We start from the raw sequence: 24,739 nt of genomic DNA on the forward strand, positions 1-24,739 counted from the left end.
GCTTAGTTGTACCTTAGAAAGAAATAAACAATACATTTTTTTAAATGATGGCAGAAACTTTGACCTCAAGGTTTTGCTTACCAATAGTTTTGTTTATACTACACTTTGGTAGCATTTTCCATGTATGTTAAGTTGGACCAATTGCGTGTATTTCTTCAATTTCTACATATAAGTTATGCTGAAGTGTATTTTAAAAAGACAAGTGATGTGCCATGTTACAAAATAAATCATATATTTTTTTGCTGGCTTGTACAGTGGCGACAGAATTGAGTTGACTTGAACTGATGAACAACACTGACTCAAAAAATGATATTTGACCCCCCTAGTGACCAAATCAGGATTGGCCCATGTTATCTTATAACATGGACTCCTAAAAGAATAATGCATAATCGTAGAAATGGTTGAGACAGTGGATGGTTCACTGCAAGCGGGTTGATTTGGGTTTCTTGATCTAAAATTCTTCAACATTTCTCAAGACAGAACATTTTAACAACCAAACTACTTGTTGAATGAGCTGAAAGGAATGGTTGGAGGTGAACAGAAGAGGATTGAAGAGCAGACTATGAGTTGGATGTGTGTGTTAATCACACAGTTTACCAACCATTTGACACCCAACATTCAGTCCCCACATCCCGTTACCACCTCAACCGTCAGAGCTCTTAATAGGGTAAAAAAACAACTCATCATGCCAACACAGGAACATTGAAACAGTTCATTTGTAAAGACAAAACAACATTCTTAAATCAATTCTTAAAATATGTATAAACCAGTTTGATCGATATTCCATGGAGTGCACAAAATACCTAAAACTGTTTTGACAACTGGGTTCACATTTTGTTCATCTTGTCATCATGCACATGTCAGATGCCATTTCCGAGTCCTACCAATAGTTTCACACTATTTTACTGATCTACGGGTGGTGACAGCACACCACAATATGATGCAGTTTGCCAGCAAATAAACGAAGAAGACAAGCAAGCTACTTAAACAAAGAATGCCGGATTTAAAGTTATCCTTAAAAAATCAGCTTTTCAAATGTTTTATGATGAATTAAATATACTCAACATGTTTGTTAGACCTCAGGGATACACATTGAATTATTATGAATAACACAACAATTTTAGCAAAACTTACAGCTTTACAAGGAAACTCCATATTTCCCCTTTAAATAAATGACATCATAGACCGTACCCACTGTTACCACAAGGAAAAGAACGTTAAAGCAGAGAAATATATGGAGCCTTTCTGACAAATTGAAGCTAATCTATTGATAAGCAGCTGAAACAATTGGTGTACAGTGTGCCTATTTTCCCTGAGATATTACTGTGCTGAACTGAAACTTTAGGTAAAAACCCTGTCCCTTGTCTGGGTCTCAAACTCATATCTACTTCTGCTTTAACATTTCATTTCATTAAAGTAACACTGTGGGGATGTGGTCAGATGTGAGGTCATTGTTTGGTTGCAAAAATTTAGTTGCTGCTTTCAAAAATGTTTTCGTTTTCAGCTGAGTATACTGCTTCTAGAAATATACTTCTTCACACACTGCACATGAAAACACTTTCTGACAACCCACCAATGTTCACCGATGTCTCTTTATCAGCTCTTTATCAGTTGACTGTCCACTTCCAACATGGTCTACCTCATTAAAACTCAGTCTATGATCAGGAGACAGCATGCGTTGTATGAAGAAGTATCCTCCGCTCCTCTCCTTAGCTGCAATAGTCTCTGCTTTCCTGAGTGATTCACTAATGTTGATAAGAAAACATACATACACATAGGATGTGCTAGATTTTCCTTTTTCAAAATCCTGAGTCATGTTGTTGATGTACTATCAAAGAGCTTCCCTGGTGTAAAATAATCTGGTGCAAAAGAGCTGAACTTTTATGGATCCAGATGCTGAGTGGCTGCTTGGAGTCCCTGATGACATGAGTGAGTCACATTATTTGACTGGTCTTGATTAAAGCAGGCCCACGCGTAAAAGGTCCTTCATCTTGTTTAACTCTGTGCCGCAGCTCTCTCATTCACTCATGCCTCAGTCCTCTCCTTTCTGTGAGTCTCTCACTGGTTGTACCCATAAATGAACTGTTGAGCTGGATCTTGTTGCCATCAATAATATCCTTCGAGGAGCCCTCAGGTGACGTCCTCACTGCACTGGAGAAGGACATGCTGACCTGTAGCTTAAACATCTTCAAGAGTTTCCTCTTGTAGCCCTTGCAGGCAAAGAAGTAGATGAAAGGATCCAAACAGGAGTTTAGATTCATCAGACACACGGTGACGTGCAGCGACACCTGAAAGGCTGTGAGATCAGCACAGTCAGGCTTTGACGTCAGCTTGCGGATCATGTACTGCAGGATGTCAATGTGATATGGGCTGTAGCAGATGACAAACACTAGGGACACGCAGCAGATCACACCGATGGCCTTGCGGTTCCGGCCAGACTTTTCAGTCAGATGGTTCTTCTTGGCTGAGGAATGGAGTTTGGAGCACAAGACGGAGTAACAAACGAGGATGGTCACCACAGGGATGACGTAGCCAAGGAAGACGGCGCCAATCAGTACAGTGGCAATGTGGTCAACCTTCTCAAAGTTTGGGTATTCCATACAGGTGATGTAGCCATCAGGTTCCGTGTTGGTCATATCCATGCCTAGCAGCGGAAGGGTTTGTGCCAGGACCACAAGCCACACAGCAACACAAATGTAACGCACATTACTGACCTTCCTGAATCGGGAGAAACGCAGAGGCAGGACCACAGCGATGAAACGGTCTATGCTGAGGCAGGTCATGAAATTGACCCCAGCGTAGGTGTTGATATAGAAGATGAAGCCTGAGATCTTGCACAGCACCTCACCCAGAGGCCAGTGGAAGCCCTGAGCGTAGTAGGCGATCCTCAGAGGCAGAGAGAGGGCGAAGAGGATGTCAGAAATGACCAGGTTGAGAGAGTACAAGGTGGTGGAGTTGATCTTCTTCAGATTGGACCGGATGACGTGGAGGGCGAGACAGTTACCGAGCAGTCCCACAAGGAACACGATGCAATAGAGAAGAGGCATGAGGACCCTGGCATAGTCCCGGTGGTCGTACAGGGTGTCACAGGTAGAATTAGAGTCATTGGTGGTGGAGGAGGCCACAGACACAGCAGAAGAACCCATCCTGATAGTTTAGGAACCAGTAACTGCAAAAAGGAAAAATAAAATGTGTGAATGATTTGGTTGAAAGAGCATTTCATTTCTTTATACATTTTCTTTTCTTCTTTTCTTTTTCCTTTATCCAAAAACATAATACGACTAGAATGGCACTCAGTAGAGCGCATACCTCTGCCAAGAACCAACAGTCCTCTTCTATTCAACTACACCTAATCCAATATCAAACGTGATAGCCCTGTATCACTCTCAATTTATTTATTTATTTATTTATTTATTTATTTCGGCATGTTATTAGACAGTCATCATCACACATCATCTTAGTTAAAATCAGGTAGTACACATGGCCGAAAGGGAAAGCGGGAGAAGCAGATGCTTATCTAGTCCCGCCCCCGTTGCCCACAGAATACATTATTTCCACAAGTTATATTTCTTTTGTATTTTGACGTACATGTTACAGCAGCATGCAGTGAACAGAGCTGCAGTCCAGCTCTAGACAGTCAACAGACTACGTGTGTGTCTGCACAGTGTCTATATTGGTCCATCATGAGTGAACAACAGTCTCTACTTGTTGCCTGGGGTGTAACACAGTCATAAGGTGATCCAATCGATATAGGTTAGTTTCAGTTATTTGGTTGTTAACTGTTAATTTTAAACCACCCTGAACTGCTTAACCATAATTTAAGCCTGCTAGATATAGGATCTGTATCAAATTATACTCACTCATAGATACCAGCCACCTGAATATTACTGATTTTTTTCATCAATATCCACACATTATTACCTGATAAAATTGATGAAAATGTAGAAAAATGCCCTGTCTTGCAATATAAAAGAAAGTGAGAAAAAACTCCTGGATCTGCCTCTTTGTAGTTAATGGGCTCTATTCTGGGCTGAGACCTGTCCTCCATCCAAGTTTCATGGAAATACACTCAATAGTTTTGGGTAATACTGCTGAAAAACCAGCCAACCCATGAACAAACAGACATGGATATAAACATAGTGTGTATTTAAGGGGAGAAACCACAAGTGAACCATCATTTTCTTCATGCAATGGTCAATTTTAGGCTTGTGAGCTATTTGTACTTCTATAACATGTCTACTTAGACTATTGGAAAGAAAACCTCTAACATATACATTTAGGTGTTCTATAAAATGTATGCAAATGTTTACATTTCTAATCAGACAATGCCTCATTTGCACATTTAAGCATAACATTTCAGAAACTAGGGGAGGGTTTGTGGTAATATCTATTAATGAAACCCCTACCCTACCCTTTTCACCTGCAAAGCATCCACTTAAAGGAAACAAAATCAGACATACATTATGTCAATGAACGAAACACTGAGTCTGTGTCTATGTTGATATGAAACTCTCTTGTCTCAGGCAAGACTGGCACAAGAGCGCCAAAGGTTTACAGTTACAGAGCTCGCTTTCAAAAAGGAAGTTACTTGAGCACTTACTGGCAGTTTAATTTAAACATAACCTGACAATGACCTCCGGTTATAAAAGCGTGGGATTCTTTGAATTGTAATAAATTATAAAACACTCAAGGCATGATTTAGATGATTTCATTAGATTTTGACCTTTCACCCTCAGCTAACTAAAACATTGTTTTCAAACATGTGAACTCTCAGCTGATTATTCATGAATAGGAGAGCTTCAGAGAATGAGAGGCAACCCGTCCTGTCAAATACTGTACAAGTTGTTTTTTTGCTGTGTAGTGCCACCTTGTGGTTCTTTTGGAGCAAAGCTCGGCAGAAACCAAACTCTGCCTTTACTTTTGCCTCAGTTTCAATAACCAAGGCTTTGCACAATCAAGCCTTGGCATTTGCACAATCAAGCCTTGTTTTCAAACAAGATAACAAGATAGAATAGATAAAGGCCAAGGAAGGAACAACATTTTTTCTTTTTCTGACTGAACCCGTGTGTTTTTACTTTCATACATTTAGCTTTTCATTCTGTTGTTTGAAGACTTAGCTCACTATTTGAACATCAAGGCATCATGTAGATAATTATGAGTACATTTTCAACCTGTTTACACATATACAGTATATGACAATTAAAGAGTTAGGAGAATTGGGTGCATAAGCATCGGCCTCAACTATTAGCCCATTCCACCACTGATGTATTCATTTGACTCACAGGACATAGCTGTTTTTGTTTTTCAGGCCGTTTGTGGCTAAAAGTGATATGAAGGAAGTCGGTGAACAATACCAGGGCTTTACCGTGATTCTGAATGCAGCTGCAGCACTCTCACACGTATGCGGCAAAAAAACACTTGGTGTTGAGAGATGGCCTTGCATATGAGGAAGTCAGCTTCCCCAGGGTGCTCTGCCCTTAGAAATGGCAGGCAGTTGGAAAGTCATATTGTTTGAGCTGAAATCATAACCCACGCAAGCACATGGTGCAGTGGAGGAACATGTTTCCTGACCCATTAACACAAGTGAAGAATTATTTGGGGCAAACATGCAGCAAGGATACATTTCAGAAGCCTTTCTTATTGAAATAAAGTTATATTCATGAATGTAGCTATATGACTTTAAATGCGTTTAAAGAAAATACTTATGCTATGTATAATTATTTTACTTTTCTGATTACACAACTGTTCACAACTGAAACTCTTGAGTGTTGACACTGTGATTTCATTGCTTTCACTCTCATGTTAATAGGTATTTTCCAACACTGAATTCCCCAAGAAGACCGGTGTTATTTCACAATCCAATATTCTTTGTGTTAAACTAATGAGACTACTATTTATAAAGGTGTGATGAGTTACCATTTGAAAATGCCATGCTGCAGTTAAGATGCAAATTTTGGTTGTCATTTGTTAGGCAAGAGTAGATTTCAGACGCGCGCATGTAGATACTGTCTGACCCTGGAAATACTTCACATTTCTCCCAACAGAAATCCAATTCAAGACGAACAGCCAACTGAAACAGTTACATATATCATACAAATACATTTTCCCACACGATGTCCCATCTATTTCACTATGAATGATTCACCCTGACCCTAAAAAGAAAAAAAGTTGGAAAGAAAACTTACCTCACAGATGGAACAAGCTTTTCTTTATATTTACTGAAGACACATCGATCCACAAGTCATGACAAAGTTTATCTCAATTACAAGATTCTGCCCTGACAGCCCTACAACTACACTGCCCTGAATGAGAGCAGCATGACATACAGAAATCAAGATCTGCTGCCAGTAACCATAGTGACAAAATATCCTGTTGCTCTCTCTCTCTCTGTCTCTCTCTCTCTCTCTCTCTCTGTCTGTCTGCCGGTGTGTGTGCGTGTCTCTGTGCCTCTCTCCCTTTTGCTTAACTCTATCTCTAAGCACACACTTTTGAAACACCTACTGATTGCACCCAAAAAGTGTCAAACGCCATGTGTCACTGGACTGACGTATGTAACATTTTGATTTGGCCTTTTTGATTAAGGAAGACGGGGGTGTTGAGCCATCTGTGACATATTTTGGGAAGGATAGGTTTCATAAGGCATGGCATGCCATGTGTGCACTCTTGGGAGGATGTGGCTTCAGCTGTACAGATAGAGCCAAACAGTTGTTTTTATCAGACAGCTTGTTGTATTGGCATACAAAGATCAATGCTAAAGCTGCTCATTAATTTCATAACTCTCTCTGATAATTCTTAATATCCAAATTCAGACGTTTATTCAGTTTCAGATCAGTTTCCTTTAGACTACGCAAATGAGTGACAGCAATAATGAGGAACTTCCCCTTTGCTCCAGAAGCACCTTTGTTATGATGTTTTGAGCTCAGTGTGACTTTCAGAAAAAAAGAGCCTCATATGACTCATTCTGGTACAGTTTCTTTTGAAGATAATTCAAGTCAGCCATAGATTAACAGTACTGACAAAATGTTCCTGCCAAGAACCACCAATCGCTTGTGCTAAGAGCACACTGATGCCACAGAGTCAAAAAACCTCAACAAACAAATAAAGGTAATGGTTTAAGGTGTAGGAGTGGCAGCATTCAGTTTAGAAACACATACACTTTGGTGTGAGAGATCAGAGAACATTTGAAATGTAAGATGTGGTCAAGCCTTGATGCAATGTCTGGAAGAAAAAGAAAACAAAGAAAATGTGACTCAAACAGTGATCACCAAAATGTTTCATCATCATGTTAAGTAAAATAAGTAGCCTAATTGGCTTCCCAATATTTGAATCAGGGGTTACTGAATGCCAACTGAAAATGTTCATGCACTAGTGCACTGTTCTGTTACCATGTGGTTTTCACACCTTCAAATTGCTCCCGCCCTTTTTTTTCTACTATACATTTTCAGCTATGCACTATTAACAAATACATGACATTATGATTACTCAGAAAAGGTCTTACTACACAGCTAAACAGAGACGATTAATGGAGTGCTCAGTATTGATTTATAAACATATACTGTATTACTGTATGGGGAATGTAAAAATTGTGCTGATACTGAAAAGCCTGCAACTTCCCTACAGTTAGTTAGAACTGAAGAAGCCTCTTGGATGAGAGGTGAAATGTCTTCCAAGAAACTGAAACAAGTCCAGTGGCCTACGATACAGCACTTAGATTTACCATGACCTGGATAACTGAGAACCTTCATCAACAAATTGTGCTAATATTACAATACAAATCAAATATATCTACAAGAATAATGTATTTTTTTTAATGACAACAACCTTCCTTTGTTCAAAACAAGTCCGGCGGTGAGACAGAGGAAGCAGTTTAACTTCCTCACAGCCTGGCCTTGTGGATCTGACTCACTGGGCACCAGACGGCCAGATCACACCCATCGCTGACAGACACCAGACATGGTATTCTGCCATGGCTATTCATAGAAGACAATGGGGCTGAATACCAAAGAAAAGTCCCTTGGTGTGGCTTGACACTCTTCCTTAATGTTATTTGGATCTTATGTTTCAAATAAAAAATTGATGAAAAATGATTGTCGTTTTTATGATATTTTTTTTTTTTTAATTAATTGCACAGAAACTGTGAGACTGTCAGACACTGGCAAATCTCTCTGATCATTTGATACTAATCAGTACATCCTGTGCACAATAAAGGAAGTTGTGAGTGAGAAACTTAAAGAAGGAAATCCTCTTGAGGTGTAACTGTTGAAATATACAGCTATCTGCCATGGAGGACCATTGTAGCCTTCAACTGATGATCTAATTTATATGTTGCCTGCCAAGAGTTAATAGGAGGTGGATGAACATAACAATGACCAGTTGAAATATGCTGTAATGGTGATGCTTTAGTATACCCCACCATAATCCACTGTTTTTTTCATGTATTTGTTTTATTTATGTATATATCTTATACATTTTATCAATATTCCCAGTTTGATTAATGTGTGACACTGCTGGCTTGAGTGAAAGAAAATCAGCAGCGCTTTTCCTTCGTAGTAACAAGATGAAAATGTTCTTAAGCTACTACTTTCAATATAAGACACATTCTCCTTACGGAAAATAAAACACATGTTTTTTAAATAACCTTTTCAAGTCTGAAAATAGCAATAACCTCATCATCAACATCCCTTTCACAGTATTCACAGTGTCCACTGTTACCAAACACGCTATAACTGTATTAACTATGGTAATGACTTAAGTGCCAATAGTTGGATAGCAGGACTCTGCTGGTGCTCTTTCAGATCAACACGTGGTTCAGATAAGATTGCAAAAGTTATACAGGAAACTACTGTGGCTGTTCTTCTCACTTCTTCAGAAAAAACAGCATTGGTTGGGTAACAACTTCCGACAGCTGAACTGATGATTTTTTAACAGCACTTGATTTCATTGATAGTCTGAGAATTTAAAATGTAAAGACTATTTTTTTCATTCAAAGAAAAGTTTGAGTTGTAAACATATTCATATCTTTAACATGTTTACTTTAGTGTTTCTACATTTTTACAACCATCAAATTATTGTAAAAAAAAAAGCACTTTTTTGGTAACAGATAAAATTTGACTTCATCTTCACCTTTAGTCGAGTCAATCACAGAATCTGATCAAACTTCTGACTAATTGATGAATCACTGATGTAATATTTAGAGTAAGGTCAGAATGTATGTATAAGACAGTTTTGTTTTGTAGGCTCTACACTCCAGCCCATTTGATTTAAGATATATTTATGTATGTAAAGATTAAATTATATTTGAATCTTTTTTTTGAAGAACTGTATAGAAATCATAGCCCTTTCAATGCAAAGTCCCCTGATGCCTATGGAAGCCACTCAAGGGTTAAAACTGCCTATGAATCCTGCACTGACACACTGGGGATGTCCACCCAAAACAGGTGGGAACCCCCAAACAGTGCAAACCTTCAAGTATGTAGGATTTGGTGGCATCTAGTTGTGAGGTTACAAATTGCAACCAATTAAATACCCCTCACCTTACCATTTCCACTAAAAACGCAGAAAACATGTAAGGCACTGTCTGCAGTATGGTTTGGTTTGGCCACTGTAGAAACATGGCAGTGCAACATGCCAAACTCTGTGGAAGTGGAGCCGATCCCGAAAAGATTCTTAGTTTCAAGTGACACTAGTGAAAACGATTATTATTTATAATTATGAATAGACAGTTTATATTCCATTCCTGCCAAGAGTTCTCCTTGAATCCTACACAATGGACCTTTAAAGTCAGTACTTTAACCTAGTCAGTGTTTCACGTGAAATCCAGTGTGATGCGTCTACACTGACCTTTTACAGTAGATCAGTTGGATCTAGTTTCAGATTGTCAGAGGACACGTTTTCATAATTATGTTGTAATCCTGTACTAAGCTCTATACTGCTATACAGTATTTTCAAAACTGTATTTGGTTGCTTAGCAACTCATATATCATTTATTTTAATAAGACCCACAAGAAGTTTGGGGTGTAGAATCTGGAGCACATTTACCACATGGCCAGAAACTCTTTTCCTCTACTTCCTCTGTGTACAATAAACAACATTTTAGGACATTAAACTAGACAAATCTTGTGCTGTAACTTCAGTAAGTCACAGGATGGCAGCAATGTCTCTGTCTGAGGCAAACTCTCCTCCAAATACATTCTCAACAGTGTTGCAGACAAAAGTTAAAGTCTGATAGATGTTCTGTCAAGTCCATGCATTTTGTTTCATAAAATCAATCTGAAATAAGATGAAATAGAGATAACCTGAAATGATACAAAATATTAAAAAAATTGAACATCTTGTATAAATTGTATATCCTAGGAAAATGAAAGACCAGAACATTATATTGCAGGCCATGTAACTGTGTATATAACTGTTCGGCTTTACTGATGACTGGTAGTTGCATGTTAACAAGGGCATAGTTTATCTGATGAAACCAAGCCTTACTGGTGAGCGTGGCTTCCTGAAAGTTAAAAAACCAACTAAAAAACCACACAAAAGTATCAGAAAGAAATATGTAAATATCCCCTATTTATATAACTGGACTAAATTCAGGTGTACTTAGCTACTAAGAGAAACCACAAAGACAACAACAATTTGTCTACCCCCATTGCAGTCTGCGCCTGTCTGCTGTCTCTCCGTTTACATGTGAGAAGCGATAGACAGCAGTGGCTACGTTTCTAAAGATTGCCAAGAAACTGAGTTGTTATCTGTTTTTTTTAGTGTTATTACTGAAAGAACAGCCTTATCTGTAATCTAAGATGATTAAGTGTGAGTTTCCTGCCCAACCAGCAGTAAATGTTCACTTGAAAAAAAAAAAAAAACAACGCAAGAGGTGGTATTATGAAAAGCAAGATTTGACTCATATTCGGGTGGATTTAGTAATTCTTTACATAAATTATGTTAATGCATAATGCTTTTACTGTATCTGATGAGATGTGATAATGTAATGAACAACCGTTCTGAACAGCCCCTCTGTGTGATCTATCAAACAGAGAAACACACTCACAGATTCTTTAGATAAAATATGTCAAGGGTTAGTTGAGGTGGTTCATGAATAATGAACAATAATTTTAATAAGCGTCACACAGCCTATTTCCTGTTGGAAACCAAACAGCTTTGACTGCGAATACACAACCTTAGAAGTGCCACTAGCATGCTTTATAACCACACAGTTATAGTGGCAACTATATAGATAGATACGTGTCAGACATTAGGAAAATATATCTCACTTTAATGAAGTGCTTATCATTTACTGTAGATGTCATGTGCAGATATTGAAGAGATTTTTCTTAATGTATTAAAAACTAAATGATTTGTAGTTAATGGCCTCAAACCTCAGCCTTCTTTAAAGTTACTGACTCCATACACATTCTCCTAAATCTTCATATGAAATGTTCTATGGAAGATTTTCAATGCCAACATGAATGAAGTCAAATACTACACACATTATAATTTGCATTTGCTTTTTGTGTGTGCATTTACTGCATCATTACTAAAAGAAAAATATTTGTTTCTTCGGTCTTTATGAAGTGAATTGTTTTTCATTGTCACACCTTAGAATCAAATCATAATACAGAACACCAAGCGAAAAGGTGTATTGCATTCCAGTGTTATCAAGCAGGGGGCAGTATACACCTGCCAATACTAAATGCACAGTGCGGGACTGTAGGGACTGTTGTTGAGCTTATTGGCGCTGACATGAGCGGACAGTAACCAGTTTTCTTGGTGTACAAACAGTCTCCTAGAGGATTCTTCTTAGCTGAATTGTTTGCAAGAAAGATATCTAGAATAGATAGCTAGTCGTGTATACTACTACATACAGTACAGTCCTCAATGGTAACTTGAATTTAAAGTATTTGAATCATATGAGATCATCATCGATGTTGTCTTCTGGGACAACATTATAGATGTTGCAATGCAAGGCCAGTGCACATAAAGTATTAGTTCATAATTTATATTACTGATGTGAAATATTTACTGTGAAGCCTGGTAAAACTACTCTTTGAGTTTGGTGACATTCAAGGATTCTGATGTAAGTAGTGTCTAAAGCTACAGAAAGTCAAACCACCATATCTGATTTTATTTAATAAATATTTCTTTTTTTTAAGTTAAGTAAAAAAATACAGAAATGCCCCTTTTGCCATCCCAGGGCTGTGTGCTCAGCCTCTTCCTGTTCACAGTGTACACTCATGACTGCAGTCCAAGTCATCAGGAGAACTCTATTGTGAAGTATACTGATGACACCACCATCATCGGCGGCATTACAAACTACGATGATTCATATAGGGAGGAAACCAACAATCCTGCCCAACGTCAGCAGAACCAAGGAGCTGACTGTTGATTTTAGAAAAAAGGAGGCAAAGACACACATCTACATGTACACGTCTACATCAGTGGAGCTGAGGTGGAGCAGGTGAACAGTTTTAGTTTCCTGGGACTCAACTTCACAGAGGAGCTGTCATTGTGATCACACATCACCACCCTGGTTTAGAAAAGGTTCTACTCCTTAGGGAAACTTAAGAAAGTTAATTTACGGAGCCAAGTTTTCACCAACTGCCGGGGAGGCGTGAGGTAAAAGTGATAGCCAGCTAGATTGAAAATAATCAATTCATCATTAAAAAAACAAAACAGGGGACACTAGGTTGAACCTATCGTCTCATCAATCACAAAGTGTCATCATAAAAAAAAAGAAACCCTGCCTGCGCTGATCTCCAACCAGCCAGCCTAAATTTAGCATCTGCGGGCAGTTGGCGAGTCATCACAGAATGAATGGAGATGGGGACCTCGAGGTTCTCCTAAAAAATTACTTCACTAAACGTGCTTTTGAGGTGTAGCTAAAAATCAAACAGAACGGAAGGCCGACACCGAAGCTCGACCCGACTCAGGGGAGAGCTAAGGGAAAAGCGTGGTCTTGTTTTGAAGGGAACTATGCTAGAATTGAATGGCAAACGGAAAGCGCAAAGCTTTCTGCTGGCCATGCCTCTTGTTTACAACCCATGTACTGCATTATTCAAATAAGAAACAACGCGCTCAACTCAAACCTCTTGTAGTGAATAAACAAAAGAGGAAAAAAAGGACAGCACCCCCATCACAATGTTTATTCATGCCACATGGACGTTTCTGGGAAGTCGCCCTTCCTCAGTGTGTATTCTGGCAATATCCTTGAGTTTGTATTATTACGTCATTAATATTGTAAATATTAAAATTCTGAGTTTGAATTTCTTTCCCAAAACTAAATAGTGCCCCTTTAAACCAGTTGTTTACTGTTAGCTAATACTAGTTGGCACACACTAATCAGCTTAGCTGTAAACATTAAGAATTCAGGTAAGATCCTCTGAGCACCTGTACACTCGCTGCAGCCCGATCCATCTCTTAAAACTGCATATCATGATTATCATGTCACAAATCATTAAATTTTTAAGACGAATGGCTAAATAACTGTCATTTTCCATGGTTTTCATTAAATGGATGGTAAATGCATACATAAAAAAGCAAGTACATGTATTTTGTTTTGTATTTGACTTTATTTCTGTATTTGATTTGTTTTATTTTAGCATTTAAAATCGTCCATGTGTTCAATGAGGGGATTCTAAGGTACAATGTTCAGCTCTGGGTCACTGCCAGCACCTCCAGCATTCTTTGATGACTCCTCATTGAGGGTCATGAGGAGTAGTACAAAAGACTAGAGCTTTGGCAGGCAGGCCGCCTCGCACCAGAATGTCCGTAAGAAAATAGGAGCTGGTAGTTGATGACAGACTGAGAAGCCACAAACTGAAACTATCCAGGGTGAGGAAGTGGGGAAGTGGAGATGTTGCAATCCATCAAGCACCTACGGGTGTGTATCAACAATGAAGTTGACTCATACAAAAGGGCAAGGCGAGGTATGGCAAGTTTTATGTGTATGTAAAACACAGGAACACAGGAGGAGAAAAATATGATAAAAGATAAATACTAATAATGATTATAACAACAACAACAACAGCAAAAATAATAATAATAATTATAATAATAATAACAACAATTAAAATAAGAATATGATTTTTTAAAAGACAGGAGAGACAGAGCACATCTCCTATCCATGGGGAAACAATTCTTCGGAGCCAGGACAGTGACTTTGAATTTTGGCATCATAAATAAAATTTGGTAGGCTTTGAAAACAAATCCTGAACTGAAAAAGGAAACATTGGCATTGATAAACCATTGGAAAAAGTTGTTGGCAATGGAAATTGGCACTGAAAGATGTAATGGCACTGAAAAATAAAACACAGGCAATCTTCTGTTTTTTTTTCTTCATGTCAGTCTTTTTCCAGTGACAAATTTTTTTTTTTTTTACGCTTTTTTCAGTTTCACTGATTTTCATTTTCAATTCTTTGTCACTCTTTTGAAGTAGAGGGAGGTTTTGAGGAGAGAGGTGACTAGAGGGTGCTAGCAATGCTATAGAGCTGTAGTATATTGGAATTTTGATGACTTGAATAGCTCTAACAATTTTAAATGAAGGGGTGTCCGAGTCATGTTGGACACATAATAATAGACATCACCAAAAAACAGCTCTGTGAAAACAGGAAGACCACAACTCAATTCAATTGTCAAATTACAATAGGCAAGTAAAGCAATTGTGATGTGGGTCTGGGTGCAAGACTCGTCCCAGAGTTCAATCCACTTGGTGAAAGATTACGTTTTGTTTTCTCCACAATCCTAAAACAGTTCAGTTCTAATTCAGTTCACAACCATAAAAACAAAGACAACTAAACAACTGTGGATCCCCACAAAACAGCACTGCTAAGAAGAGGTATCTCGTAATGAATTTGTCATGGAAGATGAAGACCGTGCAAGTTTCCCTTTTGTATAATGTAGGAACAGGCGAGTAACTCTTTACAATAAGGTACACAAAAGAGTGAGTATTTACTAAGGAACAAGTCAGTACTGAATCAGGAACTACTTGATAATTAATGAATCATTGATGAGTAATCCCTGAATAACTGATTCAAGGACCATATAGCAAATTCTGATGAGTTACTAGAGAGCAGACTGGGATGATTAGGTAAAGGGTCATAAATATCTGTGAAGCAACATACTGACCACTTTATGAGTTGTTCCTTATTAACTAACCAGCCGCTGAGTGCCACAAACTAGTAAGGACTCATTCATTACCCAATACTTAATCAAAAGTTACTCTTTTTGTGTACCTTCAAGTCAAGTGAAACATAATACTGTGTATTTAACAAGTAGAGACATTAATCAATAATTACTTAATCATTAGTTACTCTAAAAGTAGACTCTCAGTACAGCAAGAATTTTAGAAAAAGCTGAGCTGAGAGCCCTAAATATCTCACAGTTTTTGCATCATTAATGTTGTGGTGTGAACCTTCAGTGCTGCACTAAAGTTTGGTCTATCTAAAGTAAACAAAGCTGGTGGGTGCAAATGTCTGATTAAACATGGTGAGATTCTTCTGATATCACTTGAGGTTAGGGTTGTTTTTGCACAAACTGTGCAGTTTCCCAGACAGCTAGATATTTTCACGAGATGAAATGACAACATTCTGACCTGCCCTGCTCCCTAATGTATCAAATGAAATGTTGAAAAAAGTCCCTCTCTACCTCTCTCATTCAGAGATCAGGTCTGAATCAGTGTCATATAATGTGTCATATAAAACAGAACAACAACACATTAGACACACAGCATTTCAGACACACAACATTTCAGAATGGAACAATAAATTGTATTCAAGTGACTACATGCACTGTGAGAGGGCACGCTCAAGTGGCAAAAGAAAGTTAGTGTGCATTTACTGTAGCAGCTATAGAGTCAGATTGCTTCCCTGGTGGATAGTGACATGGAGCTGGGTGAAATATCAAGTTTATGGAAACATAGCTCCAAATGAACGCTGCTGTTGCTCTGTGTCTGCCTGATGTGTAAAAAGAACCCATTGTTTGCATGTTAGCTATCAGCTATTTCTGTCATGTCAATGGTTTGTTTTGCTGTACCCAGGTGGACAAAGAATCTTTTACTGTGGGTTTATAGGTCCACTATAATCTCCTCATTGTACCACAGAAAAATGGGATCATTATATCAACACCACCAAATGTTCCCTCACAAGTGAAAAGTTGACTTAATATTTTAAGTCAATCATATCGCTACAAAGTTTTGTCAATCTCTTGCCTTTTCTGGATCCTTTGATCCCTCAGAACAGCTCACTGTCCTCTGGTTACTGCTCTTAGCCTTCAGATCCGTCACTATCAAACTTTCTACAAGTACCCACTCCCTTCCTGTCTTCAGAATAAGTGTACACAAACCTACTATTAATTATCACTAAAGGTGCTGAAGTTTCTCATCTGGGTACTTTAAAAGCTCTGTTAGGTTCATGGTCTTCTCTGTTTAAATGTTTTTACTCTGCAACATTTACCTTTAATACATCATTTTACATATGTATGCAGATGATACTGAGGTTTATATATTCAGATTATCTTTCTTTTGTATTTTTGAAAATGAACATTTGATCATCTAGACTAGATTACTGCAATGTCCTCTAATTGAACACAAAGCATCAGTGCTTTTCTGATGCCAGCTCTTTAAGCTGATACTTGTAATGTGTGAAGTCATTCAGGGTTCAGTTCAAGCTTACTTAGCTGATCCCCTTAGCACTTACTATCCACTGTGCATGCTCAGATTAGAGGATGCTGTTATTTTTACTTGACACCACAGTGAGGCTAGTATTGGTTTCACCTTTTGAGTGTGTGTGTGTGTGTGTGTGTGTGTGTGTGTGTGTGTGTGTGTGTGTGTGTGTGTGTGTGTGTGTGTGTGTGTGTGTGTGTGTGTGTGCGTGTGCACGCACGCGTGCGTGTGTGTTTGTTTGTGTGTGTCATCAAGGCAATAGACAACTATTGAAGTGAGAACTACCAGAGATGCAGTTTTGAGCCATGTGTTTATATGTCTGTCTGTCTGTGAGCAGATTTTGTCAGTGCAGTTGCAGCTCAGCCTTGCAAGATGCAGGTTTGTAACTGAGATCAAAATGAAGGCGGGGTTCAACTATGGGTGTGGTCCAAACAAGGGTACTAAAAGAAGAGGGGTATGAAGTAGAAAAAGGGCTACTGTCCGCCCACTTTACACCCCCAGTCCACATTTGTTCATTCAATCTTTCCGGTCCACTCTAAGACATTTGGTAAAACTAGAGACCATCTTGCAATGGAAACACACCAGCTGTGTGACATATGAATGGAACACATGACATAAGAGAAGTGAGATTGGTGAGACCAGTGAACTGTGCCATGATATTATATAAGTAAGATATACATATATATATATAATATCTTACTTACATCAACATTGAGAGATTAGGTGTTTTTTTCATATTTTTTATGCATTTCTCAGGGAATATAATAATGTATAATGTATTGATCTTGATAAAAAATAAATCGGACATGTTTAGGTGGCTGGTATCTATGAGTGAGTACAATTTAATGCACAGTTATGGGTGGTTTGAAATTTAGAGTGATACAGGGCTATTTGTTATTGGATTAGGCTTGATTGAAATGAAGGAGACTGTTGGGCTTGGGCCGAGGTGTGCACTCTACTCAGTGCCATTCAAGTTGACTCAGCAACTGACTTTCAGGGACCCTGAATGAATAACCTATATAATTTGTTTCCTTCATCTGCTTGTGTATTCTTTGTTTTGACACATAAATCAACTGCACAATAATTCAAAAAACACATCAGCAATCATCAGTCAAACCATTTTATTACTTCTTGTCTCTATTTATGCAAATTACTTTCTACGCAAAATCATAGGGCAGCTCTTCCAAAAACCCAGGAAATGTTAAAGGTTAAATTTAAATATGAGCATGCACTATAAACAGACAATGTGCACCTGCTTAAATTTGTAAGACACACACAGCAGCTCCACCACAAGATGTGGGACCCAGCAGGAATGAGGCCTCTGAGGGGGAGCAGGAAAGGTGGGTGAGGAAGTGGTGATGGCATTCATCTACGCACTCCCACGCAGAACTCAGATGTGGGTGTAAAACATAAATATGTGACATGTTCTCTTTTTGACATACCCAAACTTCTCACGTAATGTAGAAATAATTTTAATAGTAGAAGAGTACATACCACAGATTTGTCTAATAATAACTCCAGTGTCCTACAATAAACTAATGTACATTAAAATGTTTGCCACATGTCCTGACACGTGGCAAAATCACAAAGGAAGTGAAAGCTGCTGTTGTACTGCACTAATAGCCACAACATTTGTTGCAAAGCTGAAAAAAAAGCTGAGATGATTCATCTAGTTTAGGACGTTCCTTCACCCTGCACACATACACAATCAAACAAAGTGCTGTCTGACACACAAACACTGGATGAACCAAGATTTTATTTAAAAGGTGAATGAACACTACTGTGTGACACTACTGCTACTGCATGGCACACACAAGCAAGACAGACAATAAGAATGAGACAGTATATAAGATACACTTTCATGTAAAAATAAAGATATAACAGATTCGGAACAATAAATTGTATACATTTTTCTCAAGCAAACATCATTGTGCTCAACACTTTGGGTGGGAGAAGCTGCAAATTGGCAAAAGTGATCTTCCCTGTATTTCAATAGACATCTACTGCATATGTACATGCACAGTTGTCACAATATCTTAAGTGAAAGACTTGTTAGTCGTTTCCAAAGAGTGTCAACACAAGAGACTAAAATAGGCATTCTTGGGTTTAAACTAGGTCTTCTCTGTGACACTGGTTGTTGTTAGCATATCTCCTACAAGCTCAGCTGTGGTTTCTCTCAGGTGTTGCTGCTGCTGTTCTCAGCTGTCATTTTGGAGGAAGCACCAGAAGTGTACAGATAGCCCTTAAACAGGCTCAGCACCCGCTTCTTGTAGGTCTTGATGGCAAAGAAGTAGATGACACTCCAAGCAGCAGTTGAAGTTCATCAGGGAACGGTAATCTGCAAGTAGAGGACAGATTGTGAAAAGGAAAATTGATGGGGAATGTTTGAAATTAAATAAACAAACAGGTCCTACCTGTAAAGAAACCTTAAAGGCCCTCAGGCCGTTCTGATCCCTTTACATTTTGGTCAACAAGCTTTTTATACTTAATATACTTTGAGTGTATAAAAGTTTAATGCAATTTTAAACTAGCCTTTGTACATTTTTCTTGTCCTTTGTAATCGCTGAAATCTTACACACAAGTTCATAACTGAAAAAATAGGAGAAACAAATAAACATATGATAGTGTATTTGCAAATAAAAGCACTATTACCTGCATAGGTATTTGCAAAGTAGAGAAATGTGGTCAGTCTGCAGAGAAGGTCACCAAAGGGCCAGTCATAGTGACGTATGCAGTACGTAATTCTGAACAGCGTATCAGACAGTGCCAGGTTGACCAGATAGATGGAGTCGGAGTTGAACTTCTGCTTCTTCTGGCAGATTACATAAAGAACCAAGCTGTTGCCGCACATGCTGATGATGAAAACCAGAGTAGAAAATAGGGAAGAGGACCACTGCGGCTCTCTGGTAAACAAACACATCACAGCCGCTCTGGTTCAGAGAGTTTATGTCTGAGTCCAGGGTGATGTTTTCTACAGCCATCCCACCTGTCATTTTGAGCAAAGGATCACAAAGTCAATTTCAAATCATTATACATGAATCAGTGTGCATAAGCAAAGGAATAAGAGACCCCTGAACTAGATAAAGATCATCGGAGTATAACATACTCACAACAAGAGACGGGGCTCCAACAAGTTCATTCACTGTGAATACTCAGTCAGGTGGTTGTGGATGTAAAATGAGCTGCAAAACTTGAGATACCTCTAAAAAGGTTGGGTGCAGTGTTCAAATCCAACCTCTCCTTTTTGACATCGTATCTCCGTCAAACTTTGTAATACTGTGACCACAGTAGTTACTTAATGCAGAGATCATCATCGATGTTGTCTTCTGGGACAGCATTGGAGATATTGCAATGCAAGGCCAATTCACATAAAGCATAAGTTCATCATTAATATTACTGATGTGAAATATTTACCGTGAAGCCTGGTAAAATTACTCTTTGAATTCGGTGACATTCAAGGATTCTAATGTAAGTAGTGTCTAATGCTATACAGAAAATCAGACGACCATATCTGATTTTATTTAATAATATTTTTTTTCTTTTTTAAGTCAAATGAAAAATTACAGAAATGCCCCTTTTGCCCTCCCAGGGCTGTGTGCTCAGCCTCTTCCTGTTCAACCTGTACACCCATAACTGCACTCCAAGACATCAGGAGAACTCTATTGTGAAGTATGCTGATGACACCACCATCATCGGCGGCATTACAAACTATGATGAGAGTTCATATTGGGAGGAAATCAACAATCTTGTGGAGTGGTACACAGAGAACAATCTGGGTGGACAAAGAATCTATTATTGTCCGTTTGTAGGTCCACTATAATTTCTTTATTACACCACAGAAAAATGGGATCATTATATCAACACCCCCAAATGTTCCCTCACAAGCGAAAAGTTGACTTAACATTTTAAGTCAATCATATCGCTACAAAGTTTTGTCAATCTCTTACCTTTTCTGGATCCTTTGATCCCTCAGAACAGCTCACTGTCCTCTGGTTACTGCTCTTAGCCTTCGGATCCGTCACTATCAAACTTTCTACAAGTACCCACTCCCTTCCTGTCTTCAGAATAAGTGTACACAAACCTGCTATTAATTATCACTAAAGGTGCTGAAGTTTTTCATCTGGGTACTTTAAAAGCTCTGTTAGGTTCATTGTCTTCTCTGTTTAAATGTTTTTACTCTGCAACATTTACCTTTAATATGTCATTTTACATATGTATGCAGATGATACTGAGGTTTATATATTCAGATTATCTTTCTTTTTACATAATGTATTTGCATACCAGATAGAAATCCCTGCTACCAAGAAAAAGCATACTTATTGTCAGTGTTTGGCCATTTTTAACACTGCTGAATTAATATTGATGTATTTGTATCATCTAGACTAGATTACTGCAATGTCCTCCAATTGAACACAAAGCATCATGCCAGATCTTTAAGCTGATACTTGCAATGTGTGAAGATTTTGTCAGTGCAATTGCAGCTCAGCCTTGCAATATGCAGGTTTGTAACTGAGATCAAAATGAAGGCGGGGTTCAACTATGGGTGTGGTCCAAACAAGGGTACTAAAAGAAGATGGGTATGAAATAAGAAAAGGGCTACTGTCCGCCCACTTTACACCCCCCGCCCACATTTGTTCATTCAATCTTTCCAGATTTCAAGACATTTGGTAAAACTAGAGACCATCTTGCAATGGGAAAACACCAGCTGTGTGACATGTGAATGGAACACATGACAAAAGAGAAGTGAGATTGGAGAACCAAAAAAAGCGTAGCTGATGTTTGTAGTTTAGGACATTTCCTTCACCCTGCACACATACACAATCAAACAAAGAGCCGTCTAAAACACAAACACTGATGAACCAAAATTTAATTTAAAAAATGAATGAACACTACTGCTACTGCACACATATGAGCAAGAAAGGCAATAAGAATAAAACAGTATATAAGATACACTTTCATGTAAAAATAAAGATATAACAGATTTGGAACAATAAATTGTATACATTTTTCTCAAGCAAACATCATTGTGCTCAACACTTTGGGTGGGAGAAGCTGCAAATTAGCAAATGTGATCTTCCCTGTATTTTAATAGACATCTACTGCATATGTACATGCACAGTTGTCACAATATCTTAAGTGAAAGACTTGTTAGTTTCCAAAGAGTGTCAACACAAGACACTAAAAAAGGCATTCTTGGGTTTAAACTAGGTCATCTCTGTGACACTGGTTGTTGTTAGCACATCTCCTGCAAGCTCAGCTGTGGTTTCTCTCAGGTGTTGCTGCTGCTGTTCTCAGCTGTCATTTTGGAGGAAGCACCAGAAGTGTACAGATAGCCCTTAAACAGGCTCAGCACCCGCTTCTTGTAGGTCTTGATGGCAAAGAAGTAGATGACTGGGTCCAAGCAGCAGTTGAAGTTCATCAGGGAAACGGTAATCTGCAAGTAGAGGATAGATTGTGAAAAGGAAAATTGATGGGGAATGTTTGAAATTAAATAAACAAGCAGGTCCTACCTGTAAAGAAACCTTAAAGGCCCTCAGTTCCTCACAGGTTGGCTGGTGGTGTATCTTTCTTGACATAAACTGCATAACATTGAGGTGGTAAGGACTGAAGCATATGAGAAAGGTGAGGAGGATGAGGAGAATAATGGTGTTGGCCCTATGGCTCCTCCTCGATCGACCAGTTACGGAGTTCTGCTTGGCCACAGCTCGCAGCTTCAGGTTGATCTTGGTGTAGCAGCCAATGATGATGATGAGCGGACAACAGAAGGAGAAGGCGCAGGCCAGAAGCAGGAGATAAGGGGTGAAGCGGGAGCCATCAAAGTTGAAGTACTCCATGCAGGTCCGTCTGTCCCGGTGCTCATGCAGCATGCTGCGGAACAGCAGAGGAGCTATCTGCAGAGATACCAGAGCCCAGACCAGGCAACAGACCCTGCGCACCACCCTCACACTCCGCAAACACTGCAGCCGGTGTGGGTGCACCATGGCCAGGTATCGGTCCAGACTGATACAGGTCATGAAGCCAATACCTGGTGGAAATAATAAATATCACATGCTCAACACATACCAAACAGAATGGCAAAATTAATTTCACAAAAGTAGAGAACAGAAATTTAGGCCAAATGGGCTTCTATAAAGTCAGATCACGATTTTGTAGAAGGTGTTTTCACCATCCATGGTCCCCCTTCTGATACCTTTACATTTTGGTCAACAAGCTTTTTATACTTAATATACTTTGAGTGTATAAAAGTTTAATGCAATTTTAAACTAGCTTTTGTACATTTTTCTTGTCCTTTGTAAATGCTGAAATCTTTCACACAAGTTCAGAATTGAAAAAATAGGAGAAACAAATAAACATAATGTATTTGCAACTAAAAGCATTATTACCTGCATAGGTATTTGCAAAGAAGAGAAGTGTGGTCAGTCTGCAGAGAAGGTCACCAAAGGGCCAGTCATAGTGACGTATGTAGTACGTAATTCTGCCAGGCAGCGTCAGTGTGAACAGCGTATCAGACAGTGCCAGGTTGACCAGATAGATGGAAGTGGAGTTGAACTTCTGCTTCTTCTGGCAGATTACATAAAGAACCAAGCTGTTGCCGCACACGCTGATGATGAAAACCACAGAGTAGAAAATAGGGAAGAGGACCACTGCGGCTCTCTGGTAAACAAACACATCACAGCCGCTCTGGTTCAGAGAGTTTCTGGCTGAGTCCAGGGTGATGTTTTCTACAGCCATCCCACCTGTCATTTTGAGCAAAGGATCACAAAGTCAATTTCAAATTATTATACATGAATCAGTGTGCATAAGCAAAGGAATAAGAGACCACTGAACTAGATAAAGATCATCAGAATATAACATACTCACAACAAGAGACAGGGTTCCAACAAGTTCATTCACTGTGAATACTCAGTCAGGTGGTTGTGGATGTAAAATGAGCTGCAAAACTTGAAGTACCTCTAAAAAGGTTGGGTGCAGTGTTCAAATCCCACCTCTCCTTTTTGACATCACATGTCTGTCATACTTTGTCATACTGTGACCACAGTAGTTACTTAATGCACTTTGTAGAGACAATTTCATGGCTTTGATTTACAGTCCCATCTTTTTTAATAGTTTATAGTATATTACTAAATATATCATTAAACAGTACCATGCACTGTTTTAATGCCTGTTTGTTTTTATTATTTCACTTGTATAATCTTCATTATTATTTTAATCTTTCATCTTGTCTGCAGTTCACCACAAAATGAAAAACAAATATTACTGCTCTTACCTGTAGTGTTATTTATCCTTTTAAATTGTTTTGGTGTGCGCTGCCCAGTTTTGGAGACATCGACCAAAGAGATGACTGCCTTCCCGCCAGTGTAATGGAACTAGATGGCACTTGGCCTGTGGTGCTCAAATCAACCTTTGAAAAACTGAACAGCCACATCTCTTTCCAGAAATCATGACCTGGTTCCTCAAGATATACCACAGACCTTGTTGTGAGTAGTTTCATGTAGGAACTATTTTCTTTATACCAACTACACCCAACAGCATGCTAATCATGGACAAGAGGCTTGCTAACTTAGCTATCTGACGTTACAGTTTAGCCAAGGCAGATGCCATTGATATTTAATCAGGATCTTGAGCCTCTTGTCCATAAGTAGATGGAGTCATACTTCTCTGCAGTGATACGGTTGGCAGGTGTAGCTTGGTAAAAAAAAAAAGTTTCCATATGAAACTGTTAACATCAAGGGCAGTGGGTTAGCCTGTGTAACCGGGTCATGTTTTCTGTAAAGAGACATTGCTGTTGAGTTTTTTTGAATGTATTTATTGGGCACTTTGAGTACCACAAGCCAAGTGTCATCTAGTTCCATTATCCTCGAGAGAAGGCAGACATCTCTACCGCTGACAACTCCAAAACTCTGAAACTCACAACAAAACCTAGATGAATAGCACTACATGTAATTTTGGGGTGAACTGTCCCTTTAACTTGTCAGTCACTTGTGAAGGACATTGAATTGCAAGAACCTCTTAAAAAGGCTTCTATACAAATCAAGTTTGACGGATACATTTAGGCGTACATATATTTGAACAGATGAGTTGAAGAGTTTC

General features: G+C 38.7%; 2 protein-coding genes across 3 annotated transcripts; both read right to left on the reverse strand.

The window, feature by feature from the left end:
* Positions 1 to 698: 698 nt before the first annotated feature.
* On the reverse strand, positions 699 to 6,474 carry gpr183a (G protein-coupled receptor 183a). Its single transcript, XM_084362881.1, has 2 exons — positions 6,186 to 6,474; positions 699 to 3,169 (listed from the first exon to the last, which is right to left on the reverse strand). Exon 2 carries the CDS (start codon positions 3,144 to 3,146, stop codon positions 2,022 to 2,024), a length of 1,125 nt encoding a protein of 374 aa, XP_084219007.1. The 5' UTR covers positions 3,147 to 3,169; positions 6,186 to 6,474; the 3' UTR covers positions 699 to 2,021.
* A 15,090-nt stretch (positions 6,475 to 21,564) lies between these two features.
* Positions 21,565 to 23,927, reverse strand: LOC311262467 (G-protein coupled receptor 183). Of its 2 annotated transcripts, none has more exons than XM_084361853.1 (4): positions 23,916 to 23,927; positions 23,032 to 23,385; positions 22,159 to 22,673; positions 21,565 to 22,082 (listed from the first exon to the last, which is right to left on the reverse strand). In XM_084361853.1, the coding sequence occupies exons 2-4, from the start codon at positions 23,378 to 23,380 to the stop codon at positions 21,918 to 21,920; spliced, it is 1,029 nt and encodes a 342-aa protein (XP_084217979.1). In that variant the 5' UTR covers positions 23,381 to 23,385; positions 23,916 to 23,927; the 3' UTR covers positions 21,565 to 21,917. The 2 variants fall into 2 exon arrangements, with proteins under 2 accessions (XP_084217979.1, XP_084217978.1); XM_084361852.1 differs by lacking the exon at positions 23,916 to 23,927 and adding an exon at positions 23,510 to 23,560.
* Positions 23,928 to 24,739: the final 812 nt, after the last annotated feature.

Source organism: Pagrus pagrus, assembly GCF_965226575.1.
Source record: "Pagrus pagrus genome assembly, chromosome: 9".
NCBI classification, from domain to species: domain Eukaryota; kingdom Metazoa; phylum Chordata; class Actinopteri; order Spariformes; family Sparidae; genus Pagrus; species Pagrus pagrus.